At 49.6% G+C, this 27,154-nt stretch overlaps 1 protein-coding gene across 2 annotated transcripts; it reads left to right on the top strand.

The window, feature by feature from the left end:
• The first annotated feature begins 112 nt into the window (after window positions 1–112).
• CFAP20 (cilia and flagella associated protein 20) lies at window positions 113–12,902 on the top strand. 2 transcript variants are annotated; one of them, XM_047078498.1, is made up of 7 exons: window positions 113–208; window positions 323–442; window positions 9,778–9,857; window positions 10,564–10,675; window positions 11,704–11,892; window positions 12,241–12,351; window positions 12,833–12,902. In XM_047078498.1, the coding sequence occupies exons 2-7, from the start codon at window positions 359–361 to the stop codon at window positions 12,836–12,838; spliced, it is 582 nt and encodes a 193-aa protein (XP_046934454.1). In that variant the 5' UTR covers window positions 113–208; window positions 323–358; the 3' UTR covers window positions 12,839–12,902. The 2 variants fall into 2 exon arrangements, with proteins under 2 accessions (XP_046934454.1, XP_046934453.1); XM_047078497.1 differs by having other exon boundaries at window positions 122–442.
• The last annotated feature ends 14,252 nt before the right edge of the window (window positions 12,903–27,154 follow it).

Genomic DNA, 27,154 nt, shown 5'->3' with positions numbered 1-27,154 from the left:
AGACCGGAAGAGACAGGAAGTCCGTGATCCTTGTGGCAGGATTGGGTCCCGCGTGCTCAGGGGGCGGGTCAAGTGGGCGGAGGTATCCATTTTACACAGCGGACTGCCCGCCGCCTCCATTTAAGGCGGGGAGAGGCGCGCGGGCGGCAGTTGCTGTGGTTTCCCAGTTGAGGTTACTTATATCTTTTGGGAGCAGAAACTCGTGGAGGTAGTGTCTTGCGACCGATTTTACCCGCGAAGGACTACAGATCAGGCGATCAGGAGCGCAGCCCGACCAGGCCCAGCCCTTACTTTCCCTTCACCACTTGGTGCCCATATCTAGGTCGGCTCCGGCGCGGCTGAGAAGGCCGCGGGCGAGATGTTCAAAAACACGTTCCAGAGCGGCTTCCTCTCCATCCTCTACAGCATTGGCAGCAAACCCCTGCAGATCTGGGACAAAAAGGTCAGGAGTTAGGGACAGCCGCTGGGCGGGGTGCAGGGGCCGCGCGTCCCCTCCTCGTCCGGAGGCTGGGGACGGGGTGGTGGGTAGTTGTGTAGAGTTGGGGCCTAGGGGTAGGGGAGGCCGGGCGGGCGCTGCTGTGACCTGTCCCCAGGCTGGCGTGACTGAGGTGCAAAGTAGGGGCGTCGTGTAAGCAGTTGGGGGTGCGTGTGGGGTGGGCGTGGCTGGGGTTTAAGTGTCCACGGTGTGGTTATGACAGTGGTCCCTCTCCGCAGTCTTGATTTGCTCAGTCGGTTCCTCAGAAGCCTCGGTTTCCCAGTTTATATAGTGGGATAGATAGTACCCGTGTCATAGCGTGAAATGCATAAACTTACTTGAGGTTGCTTTGGGAGCATGCAGATGAAAGAAGCTGCTGTTCACTGATTTCACAAATATTTACTGATACCCTGTTTTGTGCCAGGCACTGTGCTGGGCACAAGACACAGAGCTTTTGTTCCAGGCATCCTTATAGAGGCACAGCCAGAAGGCAGTTATGTTTGGATTTCATTCATTTGCTCCTTTCCTTCCAGTGATCTCAAACAAGGGAGAATTCGGGTGGCCTTTGGCACCTTCTCCACATTCAGTGCTACTTGGGGTCTGAACTGTGCCTTCTGTGTTTGATTTCTACATCAGGAAAATTGCAAAATGGTGATAAAGTTTTGTTTGGGTTAATAAGTTCAGAGCCAAGTACAAGCCTCGGTATTTTTATTCAGGTCTCCCCTGGATAATACTTTCACCGACCCCAGGAGATGATGACCTTGTCCACTTTTTGGAGATGTGGGGTAGGGGGGCATGCATGTCTAGCAGGCTGTGCGTTGGTCTGCGTTTTATTACTTGGTTATTTCATTGCTCACGTGAATTCTTAGTCCGCTGTACCCTTTTTTAGGATAAGTTCAGGTAGGCAGTCTCTTGTGGAAGACAGGTGATTTTCTCAGGGGAGAATGGAGAGAAGTGGTATGTTGAATGGTATTTTATAGAGATAAATGTGGAATAATCTAAGTAAGCAGGTTATGGGTAACGAAGCCAAGAATCTGGGATTTCATCTCAGAACAGCTCTTTGTCTTCCTTATCCGCAAATGAGCGTTTGGGGCCACACAGCGATTGATAGAGAACACCGAGAGGCTTCTGCCGGTCAGGACTAGGGAATTCTGCATTTTGAGAGCAGCTTTGAGAGTGCTGTGTTCTTCATGTCATTTTTATAATAGTTGGCAGATCTGAATATAATGAGTTGCTTGGGCCCTATGCGCATGTGAAACATCGAAGTCTCCTCTTTTCACTATGCTTCTGTCCACAAACCTAGTCTCACACCAGGAGTATTACACAGGAAAGCAGTTCCTTAGTTTTGTTCCCTACGTTATTGAGGTTTTCAGTTCCATGGTTCTGTTCACATTGGAACAAACACTGAAACCTCTGAAACTGCATCTATACAAAGAGAACGTGGTGTGAATGTACCTGGGAACTTTGTAAGGACGATGGCTGCCCACCTGTGGCTGGGCTTAGTGATGGGCTGTCAGGAGGCATGGAGGCAGTAACCTTGTGTGCTAGCTGAACATGCAGTTACAACAAAAAGGTCAACTTAAGGCTCTTGAAATAGAGAACGGGACCTGATCTAGGAGAGGTTTCTAGAGCAGGCCAGAGAACTCAGTAACACTGAAAGACTTGCAGTGGTAGGAACGCTTCAGCGTTTCGATTAGGTGAAACTTACCAGAGTTGTCCATTTTGACCTTTCTGGGCTTGATCTTTTTGTGTGTGTTTTATTTTTCAAATGCAGCTTTTTGGCCAGTCAATATGTTTACACATGGAATATAAAAGCAAAGTAACCATGGTGCACTGTGTCCCTTAACAACGCCGCTAGAGGTCGGATGGTACCCTAATGACATAAACACGTGTGAAAACATTATTAGAACACCTGGCAGGGTTACTTGGAGTAAATTAAACAGACCTTCTGGCAAAGAAAACATTTAGAATAACACTCATTTTAAGCAAAATTCTTATAATAGTAAAAGTTAATTATATTTCTACTTTTTGTATTTTTTTAAGTTTATTTATTTTAAGAGAGAGAGAGAGAGAGAGCGTGTGGGAGTGGCAGAGAGAGAAGGAGAAAGAGAGAGAATCCCAAGCAGACTCTGCACTGTCAGTATGGCTCCCTACATGGGGCTTGAACCCACAAACTTTGACATCATGACCTGAGCCAAAATTGAAAGTCAGATGCTTAACCGAGTGAGCCACCCAGGTGTCCTTCTACTTTCTGTGTTTGTTTGTGTATAATGTTTATTTTTGAGAGAGAGAGAGAGAGAGAGAGAGAGAGAGAGCGTGTGTGAGCTGGGGAGGGGCAGAGAGAGGGAGACACAATCCGAAGCAGGTTCCAGGCTCTAAGCTGTCAGTACAGAGCCCGATGTGGGGCTCGAACTCACAAACCGCAAGATCATGAGCTGAGCCAAAGTCAAATACTTTTTGTATTTAGACTGAAATGGGTTTAGGGGTGAATCTTGTCCCCTGGGGCAAGGGAAGGAAAGGGAAAGGATAAGTTTGGGGTCAGATCCATAGGCTTTGTTGCATGTGTGCCTTTTCTTAGCTATATTAAAGTCCTCAGGAAGTGTTGGGAATCCAATTCAGTTGGGGAAACACTGGGAATTGATATACTTATCAAAGTATTGAGCAACAGTTAAATCACAGGCATTGTGTAGATCTGGGGAGATAAAAAGCTAGAAGACATTTTCCCTGCTCTTAGGGAGTAAGGCAAAGTTGTAGTAAAGGTAAAGTTCGATGGAGGGAGGGATAGACCATCCACATTTATCTAGAAATGACCCTGAACTCTGCCAGTAGTATATGGCTATTTTTGTTACTATTGTGATTTCACAAACTTTACTATTCTCCTTCCTGAGTTTATGGAGAAGAATTTCTATAATTTGTTTTTTGTAAAGAGTAATCTTGGAAAAATTAAGTTTGGCTTCTGTTTGGGCTCTGTGTCTCCTTATGAGTGTGAAGAGTGAATGCCATATTCATACTAGTGAATTGACAGGCTCCATTTTTGTGGGTGTGCTTACTAACATCTGTAACATCTGCATTTATCAGACCCTCTTTGAAGTTCATAGCTCCTGCCGCCCATCTCTTCCTTCAAATCTCAACTTAAACATTGTTACATTGGGAGCTTAAGTTAGGTCTCCTGTGTATTCCTGTGGCCCTCTACTTCACACTGTATGGCAGTTGCCTATTTATTGTGTATTTCCCACTAGACTACAAGTTCCTTTAGGGGAAGAAAACTTTTTTACCTTGAAACCCCAGGGCTGGAGTTGGGACAGTGTGAATGTGCGCCCTGGCTCTGTCCTATGTCCTGTCTTGTGTAACCTTGGGCAAGCACTTACCTGCCCAGTTTTCTTATTTTGTAATGATGCCACCTCCTTCCATGATTGTGGAGATTAAATGAAGGTTTATATAAAATGCTTGGCAACAGAGTTATGGCATACAGTATTAAATAGGGCAGGAAACCCAGGAATTTGCTCAAGAGTAAATAAGTTTATAATTGATGGCTAGGAATAGGAAATACAGTAAAGCCAGACTTCTGAAATTAGAATAATTTAGTCATTGTACCATGGCTTTCCCAGTCCCAAACCCTTAACGTGACTCTAAGGCCACACAGCACATGGTCGGGTGCCTGCTTAACCAATTCTCCAGGCTTGCCCCCCCACCCCCCACCGGGTTCCCCTCTTAGACCTCCTACTGAACTGAAGGAGGTTGTGTTCTCTCACCTTCAGGCCTTTGTACCTGTCCCTCTGCTGGGACCCACCCCACCACCTCTGTTAGTCTCCAGGTTATAGCACAAAGGCACTTCGTCAGATTAAGTGAGTCTATATCCACTTGCCCCTCCAGGTTAAGTTCATTTATACCCGCTTATAGAGCCTCTACTTCCTTTTCATCATACCCATCGTTCTTGAAATTCATTCTTGAAATTAGCTTCTTAAAATCTGTATTCCTTGCTAGACTGCAAGCCTCCTGATAAAGACCTCTGTCTTTATCAAACCAACAGCTTAGGAGAAATTAGGGGTTTCTTAATGTTCCCTTAACATCTGGAACCAGCAAATATTTCATTCATTAAAGGACTTTTATGTTTAATGTCGATATCACTTCTGGTTTGTAAAGAAAATACCAGAAGGTTCTGTTCCCACTTATGCCTGTGTAAAACATAAAATTTTCATATTTCAAAATATGTTTAATATCCTAAAAGTCTACTAGATGAGAATGTTAGTTCATACAAGTTTCTCTGTCTTTCTCACCTCTCACCTTGTCTTTCAGCTGCCGCTGATCCTCGCCTATTCTAAAACTAAATATTAGAAGCAGACTTTTTGTGATTGTTGCTGGATAGTATTAGATTCCTTCCCTGTTCCTAATTTTAAAAATGAATAATCTCTCTCCAGAAAAGGAGTTTCCACACCCTCATTTTTAATTAGCAAACTTTCTTGGTACATGTTAAACTGCCGCGTTCCCGGTAGTAGGATCGAGGGCATTGGACATGAAGGTAGTGTAGCTGGGTTTTTTTCCAGACTTTTACTGGATCAGCCTGATGATGTTTATTATTCTGAGTAATAGCTTTTACTATAATTGGGCGAAGGCATGGGTTTGAGTTACACTTGCCCTTGCAAGGCATTGCTAGGAAGAGACTGGTTAGCACTGAACTTAGTTGCCTTTACTGTAACTAAAGGGTTCTTTGTATATGCCCAGAGTTTCCCGTGTGCTATCTGGAGAGTCCCTGTTAAGTGCAGCAAAGGGAGAGAAGCTTTGACCCATCGGAGCCTGCAAGGCCCAGGCCTTGAGACAGAGCTATGCCCAGCTCTCCCCACAGAGGTCTCCCTCTGCCTGTTTTCTGACTTATATCCCGGCCCCTAGCTACAGGCGAAACTTTCCTGCCGACATGTACAGCTCTAATGGCTTAATGTAAATTGGAACATGTGTCATTATTAAGACTAGGATGCCAGATGGCTGAGGGCTCAGCTGTCTGCCAGGATGAGTGGGTGGAGCCAGAAAAATGAAAGGTGGGGGTAGAGAATGGATACAACTCATGTGTTATTTTTAAAACACTTGAAGAAATATGGAGAGTTGGCTAGCTTTCTCCCCTATCCCAGTAGTACTTTTTTCCCCTCAGCTTGACCTTCCTCCCTGGAGCTTACATTGAAAAAAAAAAAAAAAAAAAGAAAGAAAATCAGTGTTCTTTATTAGTTGCCCCAGTGACCATGGAAAGCCTGGGAGAGTGATTGCAAGAAGGGCTTGAAGGTTCCTTTCCTGGTGTCCACAGAGGCTGAGAACCTTTTTGATTTGTTGTAGCCAGTAACCTGGGTTCTGCAGCTCCCAAAGTACCTCCATCTCATAGCTTTGGGGGTGGAGGGAGAGGGTGGGGATAGGGAGTTCGTGAAAAAAAATGTAAGATTGGCTTTGTTTATTTTTTGGAGGAATAAAACACTTGTAACCTACACCTTGATAGCGAGACTGTGTCATGAAGTAAAAAAGAATGAAAAAGTCAAAAACAATTGGCACTGTCTCATTTAGAGAGGGAAGTAAGATAAAACCTATTTCCACCGTAAGCAATAAATACTGACCAGTTCACTTTATCTTCGTTTCAAAGCCAGGCCTGCTTAGTGACCTCTGAACTGGAAGGAGCTAAGGAAAGGAAGTCAGTGCTTTCTGAGGTCGTGTATCTTGTTGTATGTGTTTGTCAGAAGCAGGACTGAGGAGGGGGTTGCTTCCTGCAAGACCTTTACAATTTAAAACAGTGACGGCCAGACTGCCAAGGTGGTTGAGAGGCCTTGTCCCAAATTGTCCACCCCGCTTTTCCCTTGATCCTAGTTTTAGAGCCTTAAGAGGTTTGGGGAGGTGTCCTTTAAGTGCTCATCTCTCTGATCAATTGCACCCCCCACCCCACCCCTCTTTCCCAGTGAGTTTCGATTTGCAGCCCTTAAATAAAGGAGAAAAATCATAATTCACTAACCAATCAACTTAATTTGATTTCAGAACTCTGGCAGTTGGTGATAGGAGAATACTTAAAACTCCAGAGAGACCGGTGGGCATTCCTTTGAAAAAGCTGTCTTTTTTCCTGGTTCTCCTGGTTTATGGACTACGTTAATTAATTTTGTAAGACTGAAGTCCTGGAGTGTGGTGGTTGATGTGTTGCTGAGAGAAATTTCTCTGTAGGAAGTTTTCGAAAGTCCAGCTAAAAATGAGCTTGCCTCTGGGGCAGAGGCAGAAGAATACACAAAGTCTGTTTTGGCTTCCAGTCTGTTGGCTTCTGCGTGCTTTGTAAGGCATTGTTTTCTTCTGTATAAAGACTTGAATAGTAGCATTTGCTGGAGTGAAGTCATCTGCTAGAAACTTTGAGATGGGCAGAAGCAAATTTCCTAGCATTTCCTCCCTGTAGAATCTGGCCGAGCTTTCTGGAGCCGAGAGAACATTCTCCCTGTGCTCTGAGAGACCTTTGGGGATGTAAGGTTAGCAGCCATGCTTTTAAGCAATATTGGATAAATTGCAACAAGTTGCCTTTTAGCAATAATTAATTGATACTTCCAGGTTAACCATGTCGATTGTTGCATTGTGTATCCTTTAAAGAAAGAATGAAGTTATAAAGAATAATTAGTTGTATGTTATCAAATTAGTGTTTGCATCTTGTTGGAATACCAGCCCCTCTTAGCAACATGACTACATCACGTTATTTGGAAATAATTTCGCATTTGATTCCTCCTTCACCAGCAAGTCCGTCTGTTTTCCACAGCAGCTGTGGGCTAGCAGATCGAGGAGGAATATTGCCATTTGGTCCCGAGTGTTTATGTGGGGAATGAGGTGGGCCGCGTTGGCATGTGCTACACAGACCCAAGCCTTTGTGCTCTTAATCTCCCTGGGAAAGAGGCCCAGAACTCAAAGCAGGAGGGCAGCGGTGTCGCCAGCTTTGTTTGAGGAGCACTTCAATGTGACGTTTGTGTCTTAAGAACCCAAGAAATGCTGCATTGGCAGAGATCTGGGGCCCATCCACCCTGCGTTCTGTCTCTGATAATGGGCACCAAAGGCTGATTTGTGGGAAAGCATTCCTCATGCTGGCAGCCTCCCTGGCTTTGTGATAGACCCCAGTCTCTCTGGCTTCCTATAATAGTCCATGGTGGATATGTTATCCAGGAGTTTTTTTTAAATCCTCCTTGAATCTATTCACCCTTGCCAACTCTCAGGGTGACAAATTCCAGAAGTCAGCAAATATTTGAATGCTTAGTTTATGCCTCACATAGTACTAAGCTTTGTAGAAGATGCAAATGATGCTTACTACTTGATCCCTACCCTTGAGCTTATACTTTTGTAAGGAGACAAGACTCAGTTACATCTCGCAGAAAAAGATAGGCAGTGATATCAAATGTCCCATGGGAACACCAAGCACACCTCAAGTGGATCAAATTCACAGTACCAGAGGTCAGAGACTGATGCCTAAAAACAAAATGCCGTATTATTAATAATCCATTTTGAAAATACAACTCTCAGTCAGACTTGACACCGTGTTCTCTCTTTATATGCAAGTCTACTGGAAAGCCAAAGGATTGAGTCAATACGACATGTCAATACAGCCATTTTCACTATGCCTGGAAAAAGGTCACATGCTTTAGGTGCATCCTGTACCGAATCTTGTTGATGTTTTTCATGTGTTAATACATTCAGCCCTAATAGTCCAGCCCTGTGTCAAAAATGCCTTTGCGTTTCTCTGCTGTGTCCATATTAGGTGCTTAAGCGCTCATTGCTTGAAGGTAATTGTGCTTTCCTGAATATTTTAAGAGGGGAAATCCATATTGAATATTGATCTCTCTTCATATTGTACCTCCTACATATGCAGCAGACGACACAGAACCATGTCGGATGAAGTGCTAAATTATATGGTCTAGGCTACATGAGCCAGACAGACAAATCAGAAAGAAGAGAGGTTGGTGTGGGTTGAAACGCTGAAGAAGGGTTTTGTGTGCAGCACCGATGAGACTTGAATTCTTTAAAAATTTGAAATTTAGGGAAAAAATAAGGAAGCAGGAAGTAGGAGCATTGTAATAAGCAGTATAGAAGATAAAAATGATGCTTGATACTGGGGAGTAGTGCTCTCATTTTCTGGTTGCTGCCCTCCCAGTGGAGGTGCCCTTCCAGTGGCACCCAGGATTGGGCCTTTTTGACCGAAGAAGTATATAAGACAGTGTGGAAAGCCTGGTCATTAATCCTGACTCTGTCACTTAGGGTCCTCATTTGCACTGCCCGGATGTCAGTGTCCACATGTGTAAAATACCACCTACCTTATGATTTTTGTTGTTAGGATTAAGTCAGAGAGTGTATATGAATGTTCCTAGTGCATAGTAGGCACTGAGTAAATGTTAGCTGAATCGAGTTGATTTCTTTTTCTTTTTTATGTTTATTTTTTGAGAGAGAAGGAGAGAAAGATTCACAAGTACACTCCATTCTGCCAGCACAGAACCCAACAGGGGGCTCGAACTCGCAAACTGAGATCATGACCTGAGCCAAAACCAAGAGTCAGACACTTAACTGACTGAGCCACCCAAGTGCCCCTCGAGTTGATTTCTTTGGGAAGAAATTTATCCTAATTTATAGATTGCCAAGTCACCTGCAATTCCTGTGGTGGCTGATGGGACCTTATATAGAGGTAATATCATGGCCTACTTACAGATAAGCTCAGTATACTGTGTCCCAAAGTTCTGTGTTATGCCCCAAGAGCTACTGTGGTTTTCTTTAAATGGTCCCATTCAGCCTTCAAAATCTTTTTTTCTTTTTTTTTTTTTTTCAACATTTATTTATTTTTGGGACAGAGAGAGAGCATGAACGGGGGAGGGGCAGAGAGAGAGGGAGACACAGAATCGGAAATAGGCTCCAGGCTCTGAGCCATCAGCCCAGAGCCTGACGCGGGGCTCGAACTCCCGGACCGCGAGATCGTGACCTGGCTGAAGTCGGACGCTTAACTGACTGTGCCACCCAGGCGCCCCTTTTTTTAAAAAAAATTTTTTTTTCAACGTTTATTTATTTTTGGGACAGAGAGAGACAGAGCATGAACGGGGGAGGGGCAGAGAGAGAGGGAGACACAGAATCGGAAATAGGCTCCAGGCTCTGAGCCATCAGCCCAGAGCCTGACGCGGGGCTCGAACTCACGGACTGCGAGATCGTGACCTGGCTGAAGTCGGACGCTTAACCGACTGCGCCACCCAGGCGCCCCTAAGCCTTCAAAATCTTAACAAAGTTGTTGCCAAATATTTCAGTCCTAATTGGTTTAATTTTCTTCGTTGTAGGTGCGGAATGGCCACATCAAAAGAATCACTGATAATGACATCCAGTCCCTGGTGCTAGAGATTGAAGGGACGAATGTCAGGTAGGTGGCCCCTCTGCTCACCCAGAGACCCGGTACACCAGGGAGGCAGTACGTCATAGAAGTTAATGAGCACAGACTGTGGCACCGAGCGCCTGGTGTGGATCCAGCTCACTGCTTACAGCTTACCTTGGACAAGTTACTTAACCCACAGGCCTTAGTTTCCTCATCTGTAAAATAGGGATAGTAACAGGACCCCTTCCTTAGAGGGTTGTTGTGAAGATTAAGTAAGCAAATTGTGTATAAAGCACTTAGAGCCTGCTCAGCACATAGTAAGTGCTGTATGTTAGTTATATTATTATTAATAAGTAACCAAGGCTGTGGGTGTGGGCGGAGGGATGGCACCGGTCATAGTAGATGGCGTGTGCCACTGTGTGGCTCTCTGTGCCACAGTGGTCCTAGTTTACGTTTTATATCACTTGATGCTTCTCTTAGACCAGAACTGAGTCTTCTCTCACTGGAGGAAATTCCTCAGATCGCTGGCCTGGCTTTGTTTTTCAGGTTATTTTTTTGTTGATGTCTAGCCCTGTGTTCAGCTTTTGTTTCAGAGTCCAGCGTTGTGTTTTCTTAAGCATCAGCTGATTCAAGGATTGAGGATTGGGTGAGGTATCTGGCTCTTTTAGATCTGCTTTCCAACTTACCTCTTGGACCAAGTGTTTTTGCTGTGTACCACAAGGGAAGTGCTTACCAGTGTCCCCTCTCTCTGCAGCACCACGTATATCACCTGTCCCGCAGACCCAAAAAAGACGTTGGGGATTAAACTGCCCTTCCTTGTCATGATTATCAAAAATTTGAAGAAATACTTTACCTTTGAAGTACAGGTTAGTATATGCACATGAATGTGTACACTCTCAGCTATACCATAGGGATAGCTCATCAACTTGCAGGAAAAAAAATAGCTCTCGGAAAGTATCTTTAGTCTTTAGTATGTATTTTTAAAAACAAAAATTTTTTTTAATCTTTATTTATTTTTGAGAGAGAGACAGAGAGAGCAAGGGAGGAACAGAGAGAGGGGGAGACACAGAATCTGAAGCAGGCTCCAGGCTCCAAGCTGTCAGCACAGAGCCCGACACGGGGCTCGAACCCACGAACTGTGAGATCATGACCTGAGCCGAAGTAGGAGGCTTAACCGACTGAGCCACCCATGCATCCCGTATTTTTTTTTTAAAGTTTATTTGTTTATCTTGAGAGAGAGAAAGCATGAGTCAGGGAGGGGAAGAGAGAGAGAATCCCAAGTAGGCCCTGCTCTGTCAGCACAGAGCCTGACGCAGGGCTCGAACCCAAGAACCGTGAGATCCTGACCAGAGCCAAAGTCTGACACTTAACTGACTGAGCCACCCAGGAGCCCCTGTATGTATTCTTTTCTGCTTCTACTACACACTTGATGCAGCCGTTATTATACGGCATAAATTTGGTATCAATTTGGTAGTCAAACTTTAATGCCACGTTTTTAAAGAAGCAGTAGGCACCTAGGAAGTCTGAACAACAGCTGTAAGTTTCAAAGCTTAAAGGTTAGAGTAGTGTCCATTTAATACTGGTTATTGTTGGTCTCTGTTCTAGTATTTTTGATTTTTGAAATGGAAGAATATTTATGAAATCTTCTATGGTCTGTGGGCCCTCGGGTGTGTCATGTGTCATAAGCAGCTGGTGTTGTCTTGGCAACGGACAAGATAAACTTGCTACTTCCGGGCCATCTGCATCCAGTGTGACCTGTATCTGGTCTGTTTATTCTCCCTTGGGTCTCAGCCTTGGGAAACTGGGCTGTGGGAGTTCAGGCCCTTGTCTTATACCCAGGTCGTTTGCTTCTTCCAAGGTAGAGTTCATGTGACTCTTTTTCTATATGTCATAGGTACTAGATGACAAGAATGTGCGTCGGCGGTTTCGGGCAAGTAACTACCAGAGCACCACCCGAGTCAAACCCTTCATCTGTACCATGCCCATGCGGCTGGATGATGGCTGGAACCAGATTCAGTTCAATCTGTCAGACTTCACACGGCGGGCATATGGCACAAATTACATCGAGACCCTGAGAGTGCAGGTGCTGGCTCCTTTTCTTGTGGAGTGCCAAACGGGAGAGGAGAGTGTGCTCTGCCTGTTCCTGGCTTGTGGCCCTGGTGACAGAACAGTGTGGGTTTTTGGCTCAGGTGCCCAAGTCACTGTCCAGAGGGCTCAGAGAGGTCCAGGCCATATTCAGGTGTCTGCTCAGATATAGTGGGAGAACACAGCAAGCAAAATATCCCTCTTGCCAGACTCCATCCCTAAGCCATGCTGAGGAGAGGCCAAAGAGATGAAGCTTTGACAGCCTCGTGGGAGGAACTCTAGGAGAATCAGGAAAAGAGGAAGGGCAATCCTATTTTGTCTCTTAAAATAAGTCTTGCACCCACAGATCCACGCAAACTGTCGCATCCGACGTGTTTACTTCTCAGACAGACTCTACTCAGAAGATGAACTGCCGGCAGAGTTCAAATTATATCTCCCAGTTCAGAACAAAGCAAAGGTAAGCCAGCCTTCCTCGGAGGAAGGCCAGACGGTGAGTTGGGGGAGCTAGAAAGTGCTCTATTCTGAGTTGGGTTGCAGAGCCTCTCAGTGCTGACGTGGGGTCTGGAGTACCTTTCATTGTAAGATCTTGGGTCTTCTTCCAACATCAGCACTGAATCAGGATCGGTCCTGGGAAATGTTCTGTGACTGTTGTCTCCACCTCCACAAGGTGGTCCTGCCTCTCCCTGGGCGGCATCCTGCTGCTTCCTGCTCACGGGCCTTCCTTGGAGAATATCTTCCATCCGAACAAATTCCTGTCAGCCCATCGGTCTCCTCTGACACAATGCTGGGTGCTTCTTCCATGCCTGCCTGCTGCTGACATTGCGCATTTCTGCACAGTCCAGTGTCCCCTCCAGTGTCACCAGAAAGGGGAAGGCGGGTCGGTGGCACTGACCATCTATTTTTCTGATTGCCTCTTCTCTTTGTTTCTTTTTCTCCAGCAATAACTAGAATGCAACTCAAGGGATGTCAGAACCTGGACATGGCTCTTAGTTTGAAAAGGAAACTAACTGGAGGACAATACAAAAAACAAATATTTCTATTAGTTTACTGTGCTGTGGTTCTTTTATCTACTACTTGGTGTCCTTTGTTGTGGACACCAGTGACCATGCCAGAATGCCATCCTCGCGTTGCAAGTGCCGTGGGGGGTAGGCCGGGCTCTGGTGCACGAATGCTGGACTTTACCCAGCTGCCTGCCCCAGTGTGTGGAGACACATTTACCAGGAACTATAGAATTAAAGATGTTCCCTAAAGCAATTTCAGACCAATATTTCTTCCTACGGTTTATTCATTGTTTTATATATTATCTAAATATATGTATATGCTGTGTAATACTCATAATCTGGAAATGAATAAAATGCTATATTCTTGGTTTGTAAATTTGGGTTTTTTGTTTGTTATTTTAGAAGGAGAGAGAACATGAGTGGGGCGGAGGAGGGGTGAGTCGAGGGGGAGGGGGAGAGACTCTTCAGCAAGCTCTGCACCCAGCGTGGAGCCCAACGTGGGATGTGATCCCACGACCCTCAGATCATGACCTGAGGCCGAAATCAAGGATTGGACGCTCAACCGACTGAGCCACCCAGGCACCCCAGTAAATTTGTTCTTAGTTTATTTTTTTAATGATATTTTTCTTTCCTTTGTGATGTGAACATAGAGCTCTTTCCAAAGCACATCCCATACGCTCATGCTGTGAAATATCTTGCGGTAAGCACTTACAGGACAAGACATCTGTACAGATACTGATTTATAACAACTCCAAGCTACACTAAATGGGGAAAAATGTGAACAGCATATAATCAGTAGAATCATCTTACTAGGCATTGGGGCCCGAGTCAAGCTTAAGACAAAATGGCATCTAGTCCAGATTGCTCTTAATTCCCTTAGCAAGTTGTCACATTGGAGCCCCACATGCTCTTTTGTAACCACACCTACTGTCCCTCAGCATTGGAGCCCATCACCAATGGGCTTGAATTTAGGGACTTCCTTGCCTTGAATTTAGGGACTTCCAGGAAAAGTGTTTCTCTAAACACTCGAATCACATAAGGGAGCTGAAAGCTTACCCCACACCCTCCCTTATACTGCTTCTTGGGCATATGGTCCCTCAGTGGGATGGCCAACCCCGGCACAAATAGTTACATTCACAGAAGTTAAACACTTCCATGATGCGACTACCCTGTGTAAATTCGCTGGGGGGCAGAGAGGGGTGGGCAGGGAGGAAGCAGTTTAGGGGCAGAGAAGAGCATGGGCGGATATGCCAGATCTTGAAGGATACAGTTAAACTAGTACAGTGACTACATCTGGAGACAATAGTTATTGTGTCATTTGTAGACTTTGTGTACTATAAAAAAATGTTTTTGAAAAGTAATGTAAGAATTTCAAAGTCAAGAACAAAAGGCCATTCTAGATACTGGGCCCTCCCGGGGAATCCCCCCTGGGTCTGGTTTCGTCCCACAGCGATGACGCTGGAAGCATGGGCACCAGCCACTTAGACTTCGGTGAGACGTAAAAACCGTGCTGAATTCGCTGTGGCCGTCACGGCCTTCTGTGAAAGTAAATGGCAAGAAGCGCTCCTCTCCCACAACCCGTACCCTCCAGAGTGCGCTGCGGGTAAGCAGCAGACCTCTGCCGCAGCAGGGCCAGGGGTCTGGAGGGAAAGGTGCTCCGCTGCCACTTCATGTGACTTGCCGAGTTTGCGTTTCTCCCCACAGTTGTCGAGCGCCTGACACTCGGGTGGGCCCAGGACAGCTCTGCCCTTTCTCTTCCTGCTAACGACTCGACTGGAGCCGCCTCTTTCACGGGTGCTGCCCCTCTGATGGGGTCAACACACAGAGGCCCGTCAGCCCAGGTAACAGGGCCAGCCCCAGTCCCGTCTGAATGTTGTCCCCTTGTCCATTCTTAAACATAGTAGCGTTGTTGTTGTTAGATCCCGTGGGCCTGTCCCCTGAGCCTTCAGGGTTATAGTTGGAATCCTCAGAGATGGGTGGCGGTGGGGTGGCCAGGGACTTCAATAGAGCTCCCTATCTCTGGTCACTGGACGCTGAAATCTTCCTTCCAACATGGTGTCTATTGTGGCCTGAAAGAAAGATGCTTTTGTGGAGGCGAGGAAATCTGGTTAACTTTTCATCTCTCTTCAGTGCCAGGCCATCAGGGAAGTGCTCCTGGAAGTCCAGAGAAACACAGCAACACACTCTCCTCCACACAGAGCCCCTTTCACCCCAAGGCACTTGTCAGACTATGTATGGGGATTACCTCACCTCCCTCTTTGGGGTGGAAGGCGACAGCTGTCCACTTCCCAGATGCTTTGCATATCCATTTGAGAGGAAGTGAGGGGGCGTTGGGGGTGATGGGGTGTATTATCTAAGCTGGACCCAGGCCAGTGTGAATTGTGGAACCAACGAGTGCATGGCCCCTTGCCCTCGGCTTTCCAGCTCACCAGGAGGACGGCGACAAACCATTAGGAGGCTGAGCACAGGAGGAAGGAAAGGACAGGCTGTGAGGGTTAGCGGCCTCCTTGGAGCTGGGGCCAGAGTGACCTTACAGTGGAGAAATTGAAGTGGGCAGGGTCGCGTTATCAGGCACCTTGGAGGTCATGGTGTGTTTTAGAAGGAATTGCCTTCCAAGTGAGAGTGTTAGTTAATTGTCGTGAACTTGAAGGGACAGGTGTGCAACCATTCCCAACAGGATTCATCTTGGGTGAGAGCAGATCCACTGTGGCCCTTATTTGCCACTGGCCCACTGAATGATTTTCCTGTAGCCAGACTGGCCCCCTCCTGGGGTGTCTCTCAGGAAAGTCAGGCATGCCAAGGGACAGACCTCCAAGCTGATTTCCCCAGCACCTCAGCAGATTTAGCCAAAAGCCTCACTGAGAATTCACTGAGAAAGATTTTGACGCTCTCCTTGTCTAAGCCCTCTCTTCCTCTTCCTCCATTTTACTGATGAGGATGCCACAGCCCAGGGAGACATGGGCTGGGACAAGGACCTGGATCACCTGACCAGTCACATGCCATCCCTGTCCTGCTTGCGTGGGCACTCCCCCTGTCCACCGGCATCCTGTGTGTCTGGGTGTGCCCTTTTTATAGAGAGCAGTGAGATGTGAGAGAATGTCCCCCTGGGTGGCTGGGCCAGGCCAGACCCCACTGCCGGAGAGATCTCAAGGCCAGACTCGGCTCTGTCTCCACAGTGAGGCCTTGCCTGGTTGTCCCCTCATGGCTGCATGTTAGCTTACCTTCAGCGCTGAGGTGAAGAGTGAAAAGCTTGTAGGGCAAAGGTTTCTGTTTCACTAATGGATCATAAAAGTAGCCTATGTTCATGGGAAATATAAACCACAAAAATAATATAAAGTCAGAAGCCCCAGTTCCCATTTCTGATCTGAAGGCATTTGAAGGGGCTAGGCCAAGTTTTACCTGCCTTACGGGTATTTGTTTTACTGAATTATCGCAGCACTGGAACAGGAACCATTCTTGTTTTACAGATGAGAAGACCGAGGCACAGAGATGAGTGTTCCTGAGCTCACACAGTGATGCCCCCCTTGGCGGAAGCAGATTTCAAACTCAGGCTGTTGAACCCCCGCGCTGGGCTCTTAAAGCACTTGACTTCTTTGACCTGCTGTTTCCTCCTCAGCAAAATCAGCCTGATGGGGAAAACACATGAAGTGTGCCTCAGAGCTGGGCTGGAAGAGATGCCTACGAGCGAGATGTGTTGTTTTCACACAACAAAAAGCTATACAGCAACGAAAAGGGACAAATTGCAGCTACAGGTGCAGCAGCAGAGGAAGCATATGACTCCCGTGCATGGTGAAGACAGCAAGGTACAGTATATCAAGGATGATTCCTTTTCTGTATGACTTAAAAAAAACTTCTTTAATGATGACTTATTTTTGAGAGAGAGAGATAGAGTATGAGCAGGGGAGGAGCAGAGAGAGAGGGAGACCCAGAATCCGAAGCAGGCTCCAGGCTCTGAGCTGTCAGCACACAGCCCAACATGGGGCTCAAACTCACGAACTGTGAGATCATGACCTGAGCCGAAGTTGGATGCTCAACCGACTGAGCCACCCAGGTGCCCCTCCATTTCTATATGACTTTTAGATAAGCAAAACAATATATTCCAGGATGCATTTATAAATGACAAGCCATAGTGACAAAAAGGGGACTGGGTATCTCAGAACTCAGGACACTGTTTCACCCAGGGGTGGGGGATGCGGGTGGGAGGACGGGGGGCATGAGTGACAGGAGAGGGGCTTCATGGAACTTCCAAGGACCACCAGTGCTTTATTTCCCAACCTGGGGAGTGTTTGCACACCGATGTTTGCTTCATTACAATTTGAATCACACTGTGGAGTATATTCTTCTGATTGTATTTCTCAAAAAAAAAAAAAAAAAAAGTCAAATTTCGATTACTTAGCCCTGGCCTATTAAAATGCATACGCTTGAGGCCCAGCTCGTTAAAATGCAGATTTTCTTTCAGGAGATCTAAATCTGGCTGAGAAATCTGCATGTTAACACCTTCCCCTGGTGATTTGTGGTGTTTCTGGCACTGAGAAGCTGTTCCAAGAGCAAGAATCAATGCCATACCTGCAGAGAGGCCAGATGCTGGGAAGAAAGGAAAGCATAAAGCAAAGCCCCTCTCAGACTTTAAGTTCCTTTGATACAAAATTCTAGTCCGGAACTTCCATCTCTGCACCTTTTCCAGAGCCTGCAAATACGGAGTCCTGTAATGCAAACCACGAGTGCCTCTGAGCTGTGGTAGGCGCACTCCAAATCGCAAATCCGCAAGGCATTGCACATCTGGATGGAGCACGAGCCTTGGAAAAATTGTGCCTCTTGGTATCCATGGTGTCTGAAGCAAAGCAAAACAGTATGTGAAGGGTGGGATATGGAAACACTGTGGCTGGAGCCCCTTATTAAGGGGTGTCGAATGTCACTGACAGCCGCTGCCCTTCTACTGCATGAAGGTAATAAATGTTAACAGGGACTCTCACGAGTTCTCTCATCACTTGGGTCTCCCCCAGCTGTCTTCCATCAAGTCTTAAGTTGTGAATCCTCCTGGCATTTGGGAGGGAATACAGTAAATTCAGTCGATATAGTAGAATAGGCCTGTACACACAGTAGCCCCTGGGTTCCAAGGCCCCCTCCAAAGCTGCCCCCACCCCAAGGCTGCCCTCATGTTCACTTGAAGTCTAAAGAACAGAAGCCTTCCAAGCCTCTTTTTTTGGTATTGGAAACCTACCTATGCCAACATGTCAGGTTCTTGGTGACTGTCAGGAGCCCCCGCCTAGGAGAGGTAGTGGGAAGCCACAGTTCTCCCCCACCGAGCTGGCTACCGGGAGGTGTGCTGCTGGGAAAGCAAATCTCAGACCCCACGTGCGACAGTGACTAGGGAGCACGTGAAAAAGACTCCTGCCACCGAAAGCTTGGCAAAGTGTCTGTTCGCTCTCTGCAGATGCACGTCCATGGGGAACAGGAGGATGGGTGGCAGGGGAGAGCAGAATCCCACGGGAATCTGCTGCTAAGGGTCTGCAGATGGGGACGGGGGCAGTGAACTCCCTATAGGAGTTCCAGACTCAAACCTTCTGCAGATCTTAGGTGGTTGGGCCTGCCAAGTTCTCATGCCTCAAGTCTACTGGGGACAGAGGTACCTAGATAACATTTCTGGCCACTCACATATTTGGACTGGATTCATTTCACCAACGACGAAGTTATAATGACAGGGAGTAGAGATTCATTCCCGGAGGTTGTGCTCACTTTGGTCCGTGTGCTGGCAGAGGGGAAGGGGAGCGGAGATACTCGACACAAGTTCCTTACCAGCCCTGGGCCGGCCCCGGCCCCAGGGAATCCCAGCAACCCCAAATAAGGGAAATGAAGAACCTCAAGCTTCTTTAGGCAGCGAACCCCACAGGGGCCACCAGCCTTTGCTGTGGGAAGAGGGCATTAGCTGTCCCCTTGAACCCCACTTGCTCGGGGAAGCTGTTGAGGCCTGAAGGGAGCTTCAGGTCACCTCACATTCCCCAGAAGGCTGAGTTTACATGGTGTGGGGAACCCAGGGTGGCTGCCACCTTCCCCTCCCACTGGGGGCTCCGTGAGCCTCAGAGGCACCAGCATCCAGAAGCTCTCCAAACCCCATACTTCAGGGATTTTTATGGAGGCCTTATCATGGGGATGAACCCAGGGGATGGGTGGGGGGAAGTGCTGAACATCCCAGGCTTCTGACCATGCTTGGTCTTTCAGGTCACCAACCCCTGTGCTGAAGGTAGCCAGGAAGGAGCCTGCCAAGAGTCACTTCATTAGAGCAAAAGATATTCCCATCACCCAGGAAACTCCAAGGGATTTGGGAGCTCTGTGTCAGGAAGCAAGAGCAAACAAGAGATGCTCCTAGCACCTTAACGGAGTAGGAAATTACAAAGGTTTTAGGAGTTCTGGCCAGGAGCTGGGTTCAAACACCAAAATATATAGTTCTTCTGCCATCATAACATCACATTGTAACAAGGAGTTCATGGCTGTGCAAAATCCCCTGGGGAGCCCGGCTGCAATTTTCTAGGTGCACAGACCTTTAAAAAATGAAGTCGATTTAAAATCCATGCTAATACAGTAGCAGGAAGCTTCTAGCAGTCTGTGGCTATTTAAATTACATTTCATTTAATTTAAATTTAAAGGAAAATTCAATTCTTTTGTTGTACTAGCCACTTTTCAAGCGCTCTGTAGCTGGCTAATGACTACCATATTGGTCAGTGCAGATAAAGAAAATTTTAATTGGACAATGCTGTTTTAAATGCCTTCACTAAAACAATAAGACTTTATCACCATCAAAGAAAAAATAGTTTCAATGTAGTATAATCGTGTTTTTAAGAACAGATTTGAACAGGCTTCCTAAATGTAATTGTGCATAAGAATCATCTAGGGAATCTTGTAAAAATTCACGTTCTGATTCCGCAGGTCTGGGGTGAGGTCCTAGATTCTGCATTTCTAGTAAGCCCACAGGTCATGCTAATGCTGCTGGTCTTTGGACCAACCTTTTGGGCAGTGAGGGATCACTGGATTAATTAAAAAACACCCAGGGTGCATTTTAGTGATGAACCTTGGGAATGGGAAGCAAGTTCGAAATTGCATCATGAGTGATGAGCGTCATCTTTCACTCCTGGCCAGATACCTTGGCCGCTGTCGACTTCATTCAGACAGTATGTCTCAAGCCTAAATTTCAGGCCTGTTGTTAGGCCCCGCCCAAAGGCCCGTTTCCCAGAGTGATAGGTCCTGGCGTCAGGAACAGCTTCCCTCTTAGGGCCCCATCAGGCCAAAAGGCCCCGGCTCCCCCGGGAATCAAGGCGACTTGCCATGACAGCTGTCGGGAACAGCTCCTCTCAGAACAGTGAACTGGATGCCTTGTCTCAGCCTCCCCTTTATTTCTTGTCTTTTTCTCAAACGTAAAAATAGAGAAGTTCAAAGCCCCCATATTCCCATCGCCCCAAATTACCACCGTTACAATTTGTCACATATTCCTTCCAGTGCGCCCCGCGTATGTTGTTGATTCAGTGGCCTGAGATGAACATAGCCGCCGAGTGTTCACACCTGGTGTGGTGCTGGCCCTGTGACTTACCTAACTACGGGATGTGGCGGAGGTGATGCTGTGCCAGCTCTGAGGCAAAGTCTTGAGGAAGCCTGACAGTTTCTGGGTTTTCACTGATGGAAGCTCTTTGTGCCCGGCCACTCTGCTGGAGTGATCACGTTGGCGACTGCATGGAGAGACAGCCGGACGAGGACTGACCAGGAGGCCCAGCCTACGCGGAGACGCAAGGCCTCGGCTTGCAGCTGAGTGAGGCTACCCAGGTGGCTCCCAGCAAGACCAGCCAAGGGACTGCCCCAGAGAGCTCGGCCAAGGTGGAAGAACCAGGAGCAAGTAAAACGGTACTGGTTTGGGGGCACGGGGGTTGTTCATTCGGCTGAGCATCTGACTCTTCATTTGGGCTCAGGTCATGATCCCAGGGTTGTGGAATCAAGCCCTGCGTCAGGCTCCATGCTGAGCTTAGGATTTTCTCTCTCTCTCTCTGTCTCTCTGTCTCTCTCTCTCTGCCCTCTCCCCCGCTCATGCTGTCTCTAAAATAAAATTAAAAATACCTTCGTTGTTTTAAACCAGGAGGTTTTGGGGTGGTTCCTAGGTGGCCACAGTTTACCAGAACCTAAGTGACACAGGACATAGGTAATGGAAGCGTAGCCAGCCCATCCCCTGTAGGACCTGCCCCTTCCGGGTGCTGCCCCCTTATCCTCAGACCACAAGTGCCTTCAGGCAAGGGTAGCAAAGGATTAAATGAATTCACAGGAAGAGCAGGTAATATTTATTTACTGGCTAACATATATCTCATCTCAGTCCCGAAACGTATATGAGGTGGCTTATCAAAAATATACGTAATGAGGGGCGCCTGGGTGGCTCAGTCGGTTGAGCGTCCGACTTCGGCTCAGGTCATGATCGCAGTCTGTGAGTTCGAGCCCCGCGTCAGGCTCTGTGCTGACCGCTCAGAGCCTGGAGCCTGTTTCCGATTCTGTGTCTCCCTCTCTCTCTGACCCTCCCCCGTTCATGCTCTGTCTCTCTCTGTCTCAAAAATAAATAAACGTTAAAAAAAAAATTTTTTTTTTAAATATACGTAATGGAAGATTGTCTTCAAAGTTCACAGGGTGAGGTGGAAGGGAAAAGGCCAAGGGCAGGAGGAAAATGCCACTTGCCAGGTGAAGGTCCATGAGGACATGCCCGCTCTCGTGTTTGTGTGGGGCAGGGGCTGTGAATGTGGCCTCGTGAGCCCGTGTGACCAAGACCTGGAGAAAGAAAGCAATGATCAGGCCTGCCCCAGGAAAGGGACGACATGGAAGGAGCCAGGAATGAGCCAGGGACCGCGCGGTGGGTGCGAGGAGCCAGCAGGGGGTAGTGGGCGGTGAGGGTGGCTCCAGGGATGGATGGTAAGTCGAGGCCAGACTCCAGCTCCAGCTCAGCACTGAGGAGCCCCCCTGAGAGAACAGCGGCCACTCGGAAAGTAGCAAGTCCCTATTCCTGCACAGATGCTCCTGAGGTGGGCACTGCAGTGACAGCCCGGCCTTGGGGACTCAGCTCCGAGCATCCCGGGGCCCTCTCCAGCCCAGTCATGCCTCCCCTTGTCCTTCTGCCTGAACTGGCCCTGGGTGAGAGGTCACTGCTCAAAGTGAGGCCTGGCCAGTCCAGTTCAACTACGGGGTCCAAAAGAGCCCTGCATCTCCTCGAGCCAAGGGTGGTTCTGCCATTTTGTGGTGTCATCCTTGCCGGGCATCTGTTCCCGTGAGAAGTACCATCACAGATGGTGTGCGGTCAGGTAGGAGCTGTAACTTCCAGCCTCTGAATTTTGTTAGGGGGTTGGGAGCTCAAGAAAGGCTCTACGCAGGAGGGCTTTGAGGGGCTAGGAGGTGGGGACACCGGGCTGTAAAGGGAAGGGCGATCTGGGCAGAGGGAACAGCAGATGCAAAGGCCAGAAGTGGACGTTCCAGCTTCCTATGTAGCAAGAGCATGCAGTTCCTCCACAGGCAGCAACCTCGGGCTTGGGGGTAGGCCCAGGACTGGCCACAGGTGGGCCTGGCTGAGGTCGGGCTGGCTGAGGTCGGGCTGAGGTCGGGCTGAGGAGGTTGCTGCCCTTCAGCTCCCCTGGTGCTCCTTGTTCATGGGGAGGAGGACTTCGTTCCGGGGGGAGAAGGCAGCCCCGGACACTGGGGCAGGCGGGCTCCTCACCCCCATGCCTGTAGCTCTGGCCTCCAGCTCTGTGGGTTTGGGCCTGAGTGTAGGGCTGAGGGTCGGGGGCTCTCTGGTTCTGTTCCCCACCCCTAATCCCTTGCAGCTGTTGTCCTCCCCAGGAAGGACAGTTGTGTTGGAGGGAAGGGAAATAGTTATTTTGAGTTGGTCACTGGCTTCTGACCAGGGGACAACGGATGGCTGTGTTGGGGCCTGGCAACAGGGTGGGCTGGAGGGGCCAGAGCTGGGCCTGGCTGGGAGGGCAGCCCACATGATTAATTATGGGGGGTGCTGGGGAGCGGGACATGATCCTCCCTGAGGCTGGGGCTGTAGAGACCAGCGAGGAAACAGGCTCGAGATCGGGGATGCCCAATACGGAGCTAGCGTCCTAAGTGTAGTCTGGGTTAGCTGGAGGGGTGGGGAAGGTGGACACAGCCTCCCATATTGGCCCCTGTGCCACTGGCAACAGTGGAGAGGAAAAAGGAGGTCCCTGTGACAGAGACTGGGTCTGTGGGGAGGGCTGCCTATGAGGGGCTAGGCTGGCGGGCAGCCTGTGGTCACTGTTCACCCCCTTCCAGGCAGACCTTCCCAGCACCTCCTTCCCAGCAGAAACCACGTTTGGTGGAGACCATACCCTCTGGTGGCATCTACCCTTCTTCTCCGTGGGATCACAAGCAGGTGAGAGCACTTGGGGGCAGAAGGAGCCAAGCAGCCAGAGGTTACCCCCTTCCCTCTAGGGCTTACCATGGTGGGCTTGAACCCTGGCTCTACCACTTACCAGCCCTGTGAACTCAGGCCATAAAGTGGGCCTCCCTGAGCCTTCCCATTTACAGAAACAGGAATTACGATAGTGATAAGCCCCTCCTAGGGCTTTGGTGGGGATCCCCAGAAACTGGATGGACTGTGCTTAGGGCAGGACCCGGCACCCACGGGTGTTGTCATGGTGACTGTTCTTGCCCTGTTTCATCATCCTCACGGACATCATCCGGGTTGGCCACCCTCTAGGGGATCTGTGTGCCTGCCTTCACAGAGGGCTCCAGAAGGGGCTTCACGAAGAGGAGAAAGGAAGAAATCCTCACCAGGGAGGGAGGTGGAGGTTCCCAGAAGTGCAGGGAGGAGGGAGGAGCCCACTGGACTGTAAGCCCCGAGAGGGCAAGGCCTGCATCCATTTCTTCCCTGCTGTGTCCCCAGCACTGAGGACAGTGCCTGGCACAGGTTTGGTGCTCAGAGCACATTTTTTTCAATGAACGCATGGACTTTTGAGCGGATCACTGCGTCCCTGGAATGTGAACCTGCCCTGGGCTTCTGGCTGGAGATAATTGGGTGCTGAATTGTTGACTGGTTGGTGATACAGGACTCAGCCTTCAAATTCCTGTGCCTGGAATTTGATCATGGAAATACAGAGAGCAGGGCAGTTAGCAGTAAGGGCTCAGGAAGCAGAAGTGAGAAATGGGGTGCAGTTGGTCCTTCCAAGGGCGAGGCAACCCCGGGCACCCTGGGGGAGAGCGGCTCTCCAGCTCCCAGGCGCCCCTCCATCTTCCCAGCTACTTAAGTGGTCAGAGGAGGGAAGTGAGAGGGAGGAGCAGGGTGCTCCCCCCATCCGAGAGACCCTCCACCACAGGGAGCTCATTCCCTTTCATCTGCAGGCCCCTCACTGAGCCCTGCTATGCACTGGCCTTGGCACTTGGGGCCGGGGGGCAGAACCACAGCCCTTCAGAGTGGCCTCTGTGATAGGTAGGAATCCAGACAGGGCAAGAGGAGAGGGAGCACTTCTTAGAGGAGTCCATGTCTACTGTCTGCAGTGGTTGCTGAAGGGTGGAACAAGTTGGCCAGGGAAAAGAACAGGCAATGACTTTCGAGGCAGAAGGAACAACGTGGGCAAAGGCCCAGAGATTGGAGAGGGCCTGGCCAGTTTGGGGAACAGCAGGACATTCCATGTGGCCAGACCACGAGTGGGGGTGGGGGGCGGTGAGGGATGGGGCAAGAGGGGGCACCGGGTGGAATCTCCCCTCCCGAGTCAGAGCCTGCCTGTGCTGGAGTATCCAACCCAGCGCTGAGAGGGGCAGCTGCACTCGAGTGACCTGTCCTCGGAGCAGAGCCAAGTGCAGGCCTCAGGGTTCAGCTCTGCCACCGGCTGGTTGTGTGACCCAGCAGCTGGGATGACTCCCCCATCTGCACAGTGAAGGGGCTGCCTTGGTGTTCTCTAAGGCCCTGTCCCTGGCTCAGAGGGTCCCTGGGTTGGGGGAGGACACTGTGGGCTTCTGGACCTGGGGCAGCAGGATGCAGGGAGGGTGGCCTTTGTCAGGAAGTGCCATCCCAGGGGCCAGCGCCGTCCAGCGGGTGCTGCCAGCATTCACTCCAGGTCCAGGGATCAGGCTCAGAAGAGACACGTCCCAATGGCTCCTGGCTGGGTGGCTTTCCTCTTCCCTGGGGAGACCCTGTCTACTTCCCCAACCACAGAGGAGGTCTGGGTTCCATGGTGCCGGGCCCTGGGCTGCCTGGCTTTTCAAGGACAGCTGACTCACGGCTTTGGCAGCCCTGGCTCAGCCTTTTCCCCCAGCTGAGGGCTGAGGGGGATTGAGCCTTTCTCTGGCATCTTTCCCACCCCTAGCTGCCTGCCAGGTTCAGGCCTTTGCAGATGGGGCGAGGGTCACATTTTTATCTGGGGCTTTGCTTTCCGGGTCCCAGGAGCCCTTTCCTGCACAATTTCACCTGTGTTCCTCACAGATGCACCTTCTAGACAGGGCTACTGCCCCACTTTGGTGTGGGAGGTGGGGCACTGAGGTTCCAGAAGGAGCAGGAACCCTGCCTAATGATACATAGCTGGGCAGTGTCAGACTTGCAGCTGTGAGGTGTAGAGAGCAGTTAAGCTGCCGCCCACCCCCCCCACCCCCGTTGTCACAGAGAGGGCACTGTGCCTGAGGACCCCACATTGGATCCCATGCAACCTGCAAGGGAGGGTTTGGGCCACCTGAACTCCAGAGCTGCTTCCCAAGGGCATAGTCAAGAATGTTCCCTAAGGGCTAAGCCTTTCTCTCCTTGGGATCCTGCCAGGCAGGAGTGGGGAAGTAGGGAGCACATAGGTTAAATGCATGGCTTTTGGGGTCCACCAGCCTTGACTCTAAATCCCCAATTCTACCTCTTTCTCAGTGTATAACTTGAGGAAGATGCCTCGGTCCCAGGACAGAGAATCACTGTTCCTCCCTCGCAGGGTAGGAGGAAGGGTAAGTGAAATGAAATGATCTGTTCATGCACTCACAGAAATATTCAGCGTCTACCTACAGTGCACCAGGGGCAAGATAAAGGAAAGAAATGAACAGAAGTTCCTTCACTGAACTTCCCATCTAGCTGGGGAGACTGACAGAAAAATGCAGATGTGATAAAGGATGAGGCAGGCTGGAGGTGGGGAAGGAGGGGAAGGGCAGGTAGAGCCGGCAGAGCAGGCCCTCAGAGAAGGAGGCTGGGAAGAGCATTCGAGGGGGAAGGAATGGCATCACAGAGTCCCCAGGTGGGCTGCCCAGCCATTCAAAAGCCGGGAATGGGGCAGAGCAGGTGAGAAAGCAGTCAGCCATGGGGGGCAGGGGAGGGGCTCAGCAAGGTGGGGAGGCTGTCCTCCCCTGTGACAGGTCTGCAGGAAGTTGGCCCTCACAGCCGTGCAAGGTCGGGTCCTGTGTGTACACAGGACGCGGCAACTGTGAGCCCACTTTCAACTGCCACAGTTTGAGCGTGGCCTTTCTCCTTTCCTGCCACTACTCAACCCCTGCCTCAGGTCCTTGGGCCCCGAGGCGTCCCCCCACGGTGGCCTGTGACCCCCCCCCACCGGGGGCACAGCACCCCCCAGCTGCCTGCCACCGCCTCCTACTTGGGGAGGGCCGTGTGTCTGCTCTGGCCGGTCTCGGGGGCTTCACAAAGGCTCCTTTCACCAGAGGGCATCGTCGGGGGACTGGGCGGGGATGTGGTGCCCTCCTGCCCGTGGGCATAAAGACCCTCTTTCTCTTCTGCTGCACCAGCCTCTCGACTGGCGGGCGGAGGGGCCAGTGCGGGGAGATTCTTGTCCTTCCCTTTTAAAGTATGGGCGAGACTGGGGCCAGGCAGACAATGGTGGTGATTTACAGTCTGCTGGGCCCCAGGGCCGCCTGCCGGGGTGGCACTGATCAGCCAGCAACGCAGGGAGCAGAGTCGCGCACTGCAGGATCTAGGGGTGCCTGCCTGGGACCCCATAGAGGGGGCCCTGACTCACCAGCATAAAGTGAAAGGTCTGGGCTTGTAGTTTCAGAGCCCACACCCTCCCCCCACCAACTCTGCCTCAACTGGCCTCTGTTAGGGAGTCCTCCTGGCTAGCATATCCCTGGATTTCCCACCACTAAGCCATGTCAGGTGTCTCGCAGCTTTGACATTCTGTGCTGGACAGACACCTGCCTTCAGAGGGAGCTGGGCAGGAAATGGGGAGCACTTGAGGGACCACACGGTGACCATGAAAGCCCAGGGGGTGGGGAGGGGTCCCAGTCTGGAAGTGACTTGGAAATGAG

Source organism: Lynx rufus, unplaced genomic scaffold, assembly GCF_022079265.1.
Source record: "Lynx rufus isolate CCGP_SWC_20201006 ecotype Redwood Valley unplaced genomic scaffold, mLynRuf1.p SCAF_16, whole genome shotgun sequence".
Lineage (NCBI taxonomy): Eukaryota > Metazoa > Chordata > Mammalia > Carnivora > Felidae > Lynx > Lynx rufus.
The sequence above is the reverse complement of the archived record's forward strand: the minus strand, read 5'-3'. Positions and strand labels throughout refer to the sequence as shown.